The sequence below is a fragment of the Triticum urartu genome, chromosome 5A, assembly GCF_056163025.1.
Source record: "Triticum urartu cultivar PI428250 chromosome 5A, HENAU_Tu73, whole genome shotgun sequence".
Classification (NCBI taxonomy): Eukaryota; Viridiplantae; Streptophyta; class Magnoliopsida; order Poales; family Poaceae; genus Triticum; species Triticum urartu.
This window is the reverse complement of record NC_141877.1, coordinates 335,858,512-335,867,772: the sequence shown is the minus strand read 5'-3', so window position 1 is coordinate 335,867,772 and position 9,261 is coordinate 335,858,512. Positions and strand designations below refer to the sequence as shown.

The 9,261-nt window shown below is 43.7% G+C and overlaps 1 protein-coding gene across 1 annotated transcript; it reads left to right on the top strand.

Annotated features, from left to right (window-relative positions):
- The first annotated feature begins 2,848 nt into the window (after positions 1-2,848).
- On the top strand, positions 2,849-5,561 carry LOC147971295 (uncharacterized). Its single transcript, XM_087522760.1, has 6 exons — positions 2,849-2,915; positions 3,485-3,756; positions 3,871-4,083; positions 4,171-4,263; positions 4,395-4,499; positions 5,187-5,561. Exons 1-6 carry the CDS (start codon positions 2,849-2,851, stop codon positions 5,559-5,561), a joined length of 1,125 nt encoding a protein of 374 aa, XP_087378886.1.
- The last annotated feature ends 3,700 nt before the right edge of the window (positions 5,562-9,261 follow it).

The window sequence follows — 9,261 nt, the reverse complement described above, 5'->3', positions numbered from 1 at the left end:
GATGGCCTGACCTATTATAACCAGACACTTGGTTGTCGTGGACTCCCCTTACCATTTGAATTGTATTCAGCACAATATGTGCCAAATAGCACATTCCTCGATAGCATATGTCGCAGGCTTCCTTCCCTGTCTGATAGCACAAGATACAAATAGGATCCACTGATAAGGTTGCGCCAAATAGTAGCAATCGGGCGGCATTGTGGTGGTGTTGTTGAGGTTGTTGAGGTTGCGGGTGTTGTTGAGGTTGTGTATCGGTGCCCGGCATTCATGTATCTTACCTTGGGTCTGTCTGGCGTGCGTTTGTTTCAGATGCTTCGATGTTGTGTTGGTGCTTTATAATATAAAGCGGGGGGAAACCCTCTTTCCTAAACCAAATAGTAGCAATTGGTACATAGGGGTTGTTTGGTAGAAACCCTAATGAGCATGCGTGAGCTGTTCTCATGGCTGAATGTGGCCTGAAGTCGTATCAGAAATTGATTGATCAGGCATCCATGCTCAAGCTTCCAATTTCATAGGACGTCCACGGGTCCTGCAGAGTCACATGGTCGTCTGATTCCTCCAATCGACTCCCCGGTGCTAGCGAGGCTGAAGGGAACGCGACTCCCCTGAAAGCTTCCGAGAGCACGCGCTCCGTTCGCGAGTTCTCCGTCCGTCCACCCTGGAGCTCATGCCACCCATCGGTCGACGCGTATCAACGTCCTGCACCTCCATGTGATCAACTCAGATGGAGATGGCCGAATCAGCAAGTTGTTCGTTTCGATGATACAAAGGCTTTTTCACGTCGAGGTGCGTCTGTAACCAAGTTTATTGGAGTTGGTAGTTCCCTTGCTCATAATTTAAAAAACCAAACGGATAATCCAAACCGATAATCGAACCGGTGAGGCCGCCAATCCGGTTCGGTTTTTTAAACTATGTCATCGTTTCCCCTATGGTTTGTAAAAAAGTTGGCGCATATGTCTTGCTCATTCTAGTAATTATTTCCTAATAATAGTGCATAATTAAATATATGTCTTATTAATTACAGCAACAAATAATAAACTTGTGTTATATGCTCTAGAATGTTCTAAATTTGGCTCGGCGGCAAAAAGCGCGCGCAATCACGTTACAGTTTTCGCTCTAGCCGCGCGGCTGTGCCAAGGAAAAAACAACACAACGCGAATTGACGCTATTGCCTAGCAATGTTCCCCAAAATTACACATATGCATTCACCCACCAGCACGAGATGAAGGGCCTATTAGTAATTTTACACACACCAAATCTACCCCCACCGCACCACCAGCCAAATCCCCTCCCTCCCATTCCCCTTCCTACTCCACCGCCGGCCACAACTTCACCTCCTCCACCGCCGAGCCCAACTTCCCTTCCCTTCCTCGTCCACCTCCACTGCAGGGCACGAATCCCCTCCCTCCCCTTCCCCTTGCTCTTCCACTTCAGGTCAAGACCCCCTTTCCCCCACCATCCGCCTCCACCAAACCCTAGAGTAAGCCGTCGCCGCCACCACACTGCGCCATTGCTGAGCACGACTCCCCTTCTTCTTTCGCCTCCACCACAGGTCACTACCCACCTCAACTGCCGGTCAAGAACCCCCTCCTCTCCACTCCACCAAACCCTATAACAAACCGTCACCGCGACCATACTGCACCGCTTCAAGGACCTCTGCGCCACACTGATGGGGAAGAAGACTGTAGCGAAGAAACCCCGAGGACACAAGACAACAGGTATAATCTTCTCAACCCACCCCACGCATGCCTATTTTCTGTTCATGCATATGTATGTCTAATGGGTGTGTGGTAAAAGCGTTTTTCTTGTGTTTTATTTAAGTTGCTAGTGTTTCTTGTCCATTAGAGTTCTGGTCATACCTATGAAAAAAAAGGGTCTTGTCCTGCCAAGTGTAGATTTGGGTCACATATTGTTACAAACTTAATCAAAAAATAGTGCTTTGTTATTAACTACAGATTATACACATAGTAATTCGTGCTCATGTGTTCACTCATCTTAGAAGCACCACTACATCCTATGGAGGAGTCGCGCATCAGAACATGCATAAGGAACAATTCAATGATGCAAGCACTCAGAATTCCTGCACTATCGACATTGTTTGCAGCCAAAACTGTCATTTCACCTGAAAAAAATAAACCCAAGCATAGTAGTGATGATTCTGAAGCTGAGTACCATCCTAACGAGGACAATACCAGTGAAGGAGAGTCATCCGATGATAGTTTAGTAGATGAAACAGAAGCACTGCAGTCCACACCTGCTGCAAGCTCAAACTCTAAGGTGCTAATCATGTGTTGCTTCTTTGCCGTTGCAGCAGAATTTTGTTACTGTTTGTTGATTAAACCATATTTTCATATCTATCAGGGTTGTAAGAAGACTAGTCAGAAAACTAGCAAGAAAAGATCTGCTGCCATGCCCCCTGGTGGAGTCAAGCCTCGGCCTCCTAAGAGAGTTCATGCGGACCTCCCAACTAATCCATGAGTCACAAGGTCGAAGAAAGCTCTATTACAAGATGCTGATGCAGGTACTCAAAGTGAGGAAATGTCTGATCCTAAACATCAGACTCCAAGTGTCATCCATAAGCCAACTGCTTCTATGGCTTGTGTCCACCCAGCTGAAGAAATTGTTCCCAACTTTGATGACCATGGTGTTGAAGGCATGTTCTTAATATTATTATCATATCATGTTTTTTGTTTTGAATTGCTAGCCTAGGCTATTAGCTCTGATTGCATGATGAACATACTCTCACTGGATGCTTTTCTAAAAAGGTGATGATCCTGGACATTGTGATGATGACAACTGGATTGCCAATGGAGCTGATCTCATTGCCCATCGTGATGAAGAAAATGAGATGGAGAACGAAGCTGGTGGTAGTGCCCAACCAAATCAGCAAACCCAACCTAACAATAACTCCGAAGGCATGTTATAACCCGAATCTTTCTAGCATCTATTAGAGTTAAACTTCTTGTTCAATCTATTGTTCTATGCATCTTCCTGTCTTAATTTATACCATATGTGTGCATGATTTTTTATGAGTCATTCCAGTGCTGTGGGATGATGATATTCTCAAGGACAACTCCATTTTGCTCATTTCTTAATATCACGGTATTTAAATAAGGACAATTTACACAGTACTGAATTTAAAATTGTGTTTCTTGCAATTGATTGTATCATGATTTTAGTTTTATCTTCTTTTGTATTTGTTGAAGATATTGCCTTGTTGAAATCTGCTCGAACCGTGTCTTCCGTTCCAGTTAACCTGTGCATTTTTAACAATCAAAAACACACCAACATGACATATACTGCAATATTCCATTTAGTTGTTGTTGCCATATGGTTACTAGTATATTGTCTTGAATTTTTTGTGAGCTTAATTCCTCTTGTTATAGTTACTCATTTTGAAACGACGTCCTCCATTTATTAGTACACTTCTATACATGTAATTGCAGTTTAATTGTATCCATTGTTGATTTTACCTTCTTTTCAGGTCCACAATCCTATGAGGAGCCAAGGGAAAGGGGCCCCAATTTGGGAAAATGTCTGGAAAGGATCACTCGATGCCGGCAGGGCAAACTGCTGCTTGTCATTCCAGAAGGGAAGTTAAGGCCGGAGGCACCTCTTCTTGCTGCAAAGTTCGCAACTGAATGCAACGTCACAGTTAGACACCATATGCCCGTGTTTAAGCGCTGGAAGGATTACAAGGACCCAGATGGACATGTCCGAGATGGGATCTTCAGGAACTTTGTAGGAAAAGTTGGTGTAAGTACAAAGTCCAAGCCTTTCTCCCTCAAATTGCTATCAACCTATCAATTTTTCCTATTGTGTCAATTATGTGCAATCATGATACTTACACATATTTTTTCATTGGGCTAGAACAAGTTTCAGATGGACGTTGATGCTGTGTCAGTTAGGAAGGCTTGTACTGAAATGCTGAAACGTGCGACTCGCCAACAACGATACAGGCTCAAGAAAGAGTATTTTGACCCTCACCCACTCCATTTGGTGACGAGAACGTCTCCTGTCCCCTCGATGACTGATGAGCAGTGGAATGAGCTAGCGAAAAGCTGGAAGGATCCCAAAAATATGGTATGTTTCTTCCTCGAGACCAATCTCTCGCCTTCTACATGCTAATCAAGAAATTGTGCCTTACATGTATTTGGTCTCTTGATGTAGGGGATATGTGAAACTAACAAAAATAATCGAGCTAAAGTTAAGTTTCACCAAACCACTGGCTCGCGCAGCTACCCTATGCACTTTGATAATCTGGTAAGTCAAACATGTGGCTCTAGATGTGCATTGTCATGAGAAATATTCTTGACCATAGGTTCATGTAAACTGTTGCGTCCATGTAGTAACTATGTATGATGCTCCCTTGCCTTCATATTGGTTGTTTCCAGGGAGACAAATACAAAGATAAAGAACCCACTGCATTGGATTTATTCAAGGAGTGCCACTACAGCAAGAAAAACAAAAGCTACACCGGTGTTGTCCAAGCTGCAATTGTAAGTCAGCTTCAAAAGACTACCAACCATAATTTTACCTTTTTGCTTACTAGAACTAATATTGTTTGAGTTACTCCACCAGATTGAAACTGATAATCAAATGTCAGTGTATCTTAATTGAAAATGTTAACATGTTCACTTAACTATCTTGTAATAGCCTGTCTTGTATGATTGTACCCTTTTTTATTTTCATACAACTGATAAGTTTTGAAGAGATTGAAAAACATTAGTTTTGATTTAGTATATGGCTAGATGAAATGTCTTTAATAAATGCGCATAATCACTTTGACATGTGACCAATCAGCCACGTAAAATTATAGAAATTTTTTAGTCTATTATTTGGCTTTATATATTGTAGTTTTGGCCATCCTCAGTGTCTTACATTTTTAGTGTGTGTGTATATATATATATTATAGACTGACCTCCAGAAATAATTTGATTTAAACATTACTCACTTCTAGTTAAATCAGGAAATAGTCCACTTTGTTGTAGATGATAGTATATATGAATAATTTGAATCACCTCCGCACAGAAAAAAGATTAATCTGACTGTTATCACAAGTGTCTAGTTGTAAAGGATGCATGATAGCTTTCCTTACAAAGACGATGCATGTAAGCTTGCTGATGTTGTCTTCTCTACTTGGGCTTAAGCCGTCTTATAACCATGTTTGTTGCTTGCATTGCTAGACCGAGATGGAAAACAAGGCCTCTCAGCCTACAGAAGATGGACAGGAATCGAACTCCGCAACCGAGGCTGTAGCTGAAGTGCTTGCTAAGCACACTAAGAAGCCAAGGTTTCTTCAGCATGTGGGGATCCAGCATGTCCATGCGAGATCTGGCGATAGCAACTGTCATGTAGAGTTGGCAAAGAGGGGCAATGTCGAGCTTCAGGCACTTGTTGACACCTTGATCAAGCAGTTGAAGGAGTCCGAAGAAGCAAGGACCGGGCAAGACGAGGAGCACAGGAAGAGAGATGAGGAGAACAGGAAGAAGCAAGCTGAGATGGATGCAAAACTGGACTTTTTGCTAAGTCAGTTGCAAGCAAGATCAGCTCAAGGGTAAGTTGTTTGTCCAAGATTAGCCGTCGTCTCTACTTGATGCATGCAAGCTATCTGAATGTGATATACTGCTAGAACCTACCTTCTTATTTTGTAATGATTTTGTTGTGCAAACTGCACACTGTTGGATGCAAACTGGTTGCATTTTGCTGCTCCATTGTTGGTGGATTTGGAGATGTAAGCTCAATGTTACTGTCCTTTGTGATGTTGTTCTTCTTTTATGTATTTGTGATGGATCTGGAGATGTAAGCTCTTAAGCTTGGAAACCCATTTTGTGTAGAAACAAAGAAGGGCTAGGTTGGGTACAGTAAACACTAATGGGCCGAATAAAGTGAGCCTCGAAACACACTTTCTGGCTAAAAAAACACAAGTGCCGCATAATTTTAATGGGCTGATGTGCATATTGAACACGTGGAAATGGGCCAATGAGAGTGTAAATGATTATGGACCAAAATGAACGGGCCAACCAGCTGCGGTAAAATGGACCCATAGGCCTGGCTGTACTAAAATAAATGGGCCAGACCACACTGGGCCGAATGCCATCGGCTTACACTCTGCCACGTCAGCTCCACGATGGCGCCACGTCATCTCCACACTGGCGCCACGTCAGATCGCGGGAGATGCCACATGGGACTTGTCTTTCTACACGTCATGTAAATCTGTGACGGAATAGTCCGTCACAAAGGACCGGGCCTTGGGCGGGCCGGGGGTCAGATCGGTGACGGTGATAGACCATCATAATTCATGACAGAAACAAAAATCCGTCAAGGATGGGCGGGTGGGCAAATTATGACGCGATATACATGACGGATTTTTGGACCGTCACGCCCGATCATCCTTGACAGTTTTTTCCATGTCGGTGACGGACACTGACTGTCACAGATTAACGACTTTCTTGTAGTGCAATCACTATCTTATCTGGAAGAATAACTCCCATTTGATTCAAGTGACTGTAGCACTCAGACATTCTGAGCACATGCTCACTGGTTGAGCTATTCTCCTCCATCTTGTAGGCAAAGTACTTCGTCAAAGGTCTTATACCTCTTGACACGGGCATGAGTCTGAAATACCAATTTCAGCTCTTGGAACATCTCATATGCTCCGTGGCGTTCAAAACGTTTTTTTAAATCCCAGTTTTGAGTCGTAAAGCTTGGTGCACTAAACTATCAAGTAGTCATCATACTGAGCTTGTCAAACGTTCATAACGTCTGCATCTGCTCCTACAATAGGTCCGTCACCTAGCGGTGCATCAAGGACATAATTCTTCTGTGCAGCAATGAGGATAATCCTCAGATCACAGAGCTAGTCCGCATCATTGCTACTAACATCTTTCAACATAGTTTTCTCTAGGAACATATCATAAATAAAATGGGGAAGCTATACGCGAGCAATTAATCTATAACATAGATATGCAAATACTATGAGGACTAAGTTCATGATAAATTTAAGTTCAATTAATCATATTACTTAAGAACTCCCACTTAGATAGACATCCCTCTAATCATCTAAGTGATCACGTGATCCATATCAACTAAACCATGTCCGATCATCACGTGAGATGGAGTAGTTTTCAATGGTGAACATCACTATGTTGATCATATCTACCATATGATTCACGCTCAACCTTTTGGTCTCAGTGTTCCGAGGCCATATATGCATATGCTAGGCTCGTCAAGTTTAACCCGAGTATTCCGCGTGTGCAAAAACTGGCTTGCACCCGTTGTATGTGAACGTAGAGCTTATCACACCCGATCATCACGTCGTGTCTCGGCACGATGAACTGTCGCAACGGTGCATACTCAGGGAGAACACTTATACCTTGAAATTTAGTGAGGGATCATCTTATAATGCTACCGCCGTACTAAGCAAAATAAGATGCATAAAATATAAACATCACATGCAATCAAAATATGTGACATGATATGACCATCATTATCTTGTTCCATTGACCTCCATCTCGAAAGTATCGTCATGATCTCCATCGTCACTGGCATGACGCCATGATCTCCATCATCTTGATCTTTATCAACGTGTCATCACATGGTCGTCTCGCCAACTATTGCTATCGCATAGCGAGAAAGTAAAGCAATTATATGGCGCTTGCATCTTATGCAATAAAGAGACAACCATAAGGCTCCTGCCAGTTGCCGATAACTTCAACAAAACATGATCATCTTATACAACAATTTATATCTCATCACGTCTTGACTATATCAGATCACAACATGTCGTGCAAAAACAAGTTAGACGTCCTCTATTTGTTGTTGCAAGTTTTACGTGGCTGCTACGGGCTTAGCAAGAACCGTTCTTACCTACGGCATAAAAATCACAACATGGTATAGTGATTGCTTTTTGATCTTGGGAAAGAACCTTGTTCATTGAATCTGATTCAACTAAAGTTGGAGAAACTGACACCCATTAGCCACCTGTGTGCGAAGCACCTCGGTAGAACCAGTCTCGCGTAAGCGTACGCGTAATATCGGTCTGAGTCGCTTCATCCAACAATATCGCTGAATCAAGAATCAACTAGTGACGGCAAACAATATGTATATACCCCCGCCCATAACTCATTTGTGTTCTACTTGTGCATATAACATCTATGCATGAACTTGGCTCTGATACCACTGTTGGGGAACGTAGTATTTCAAAATTTTACCTACGCACAGGCAAGATCCATCTAGGTGATGCAGGGCAACGAGAGGGGATAGTGTGTCCACGTACCCTCATCGACCAAAAACGGAAGCGTTTAGTAACACAGTTGATGTAGTCGAACGTCTTCGCGATCCAACCGATCCAAGTACCGAACGCACGGCACCTCCGCGATCTACACATGTTCAGCTCGGTGATGTCCCTCGTACTCTTGATCCAGCTGAGGCCGAGGGAGAGTTTCGTCAGCACGGCGGCGTGATGACGGTGATGATGAAGTTACCGGCGCAGGGCTTCGCCTAAGCACTATAACAATATGCCCGAGGTGAAAATCTGTGGAGGGGGCACCGCACACGGCTAAGACAACTGTCAACTTGTGTGTCTATGGGGTGCCCCCTCCCCGTATATAAAGTAGGGGAGGAGGAGGGCCGACCACAAGGTGCGCGCCCAAAAGGGGGGATTCCTACTCCTAGTAGGAGTAGGTTTCCCCGTTTCCTAGTCCAGGTAGGAGAAGAACGAAGGAGAGGAGAGGGAGAAGGAAAGAGGGTGGCGCCGCCCTCTCCCTAGTCCATGGGGGGTGTGTGGCCTCCCCTTGTGGCCCTTCTCTCCTTTCCACTAAGGCCCATGAAGGCCCAATACTTACCCCGGCGAATTCCCGTAACTCTCCGGTACTCCGAAAAATACCCGAACCACTCAGAACCTTTCCGATGTCCGAATATAGCCTTCCAATATATTGATCTTTACGCCTCGACCATTTGAGACTCCTCGTCATGTCCGCGATCTCATCTGGGACTCCGAACAACCTTCGGTACATCAAATCACATAACTCATAATACAAATCGTCATTGAACGTTAAGCGTGAGGACCCTACGGGTTTGTGAACTATGTAGACATGACCGAGACACATCTCCGGTCAATAACCAATAGCGGAACCTAGATGCTCATATTGGCTCCTACATATTCTACAAAGATCTTTATCGGTCAAACCGCATAACAACATAATGTTGTTCCCTTTGTCACCGGTATGTTACTTGCCCGAGATTTGATTGTCGGTATCA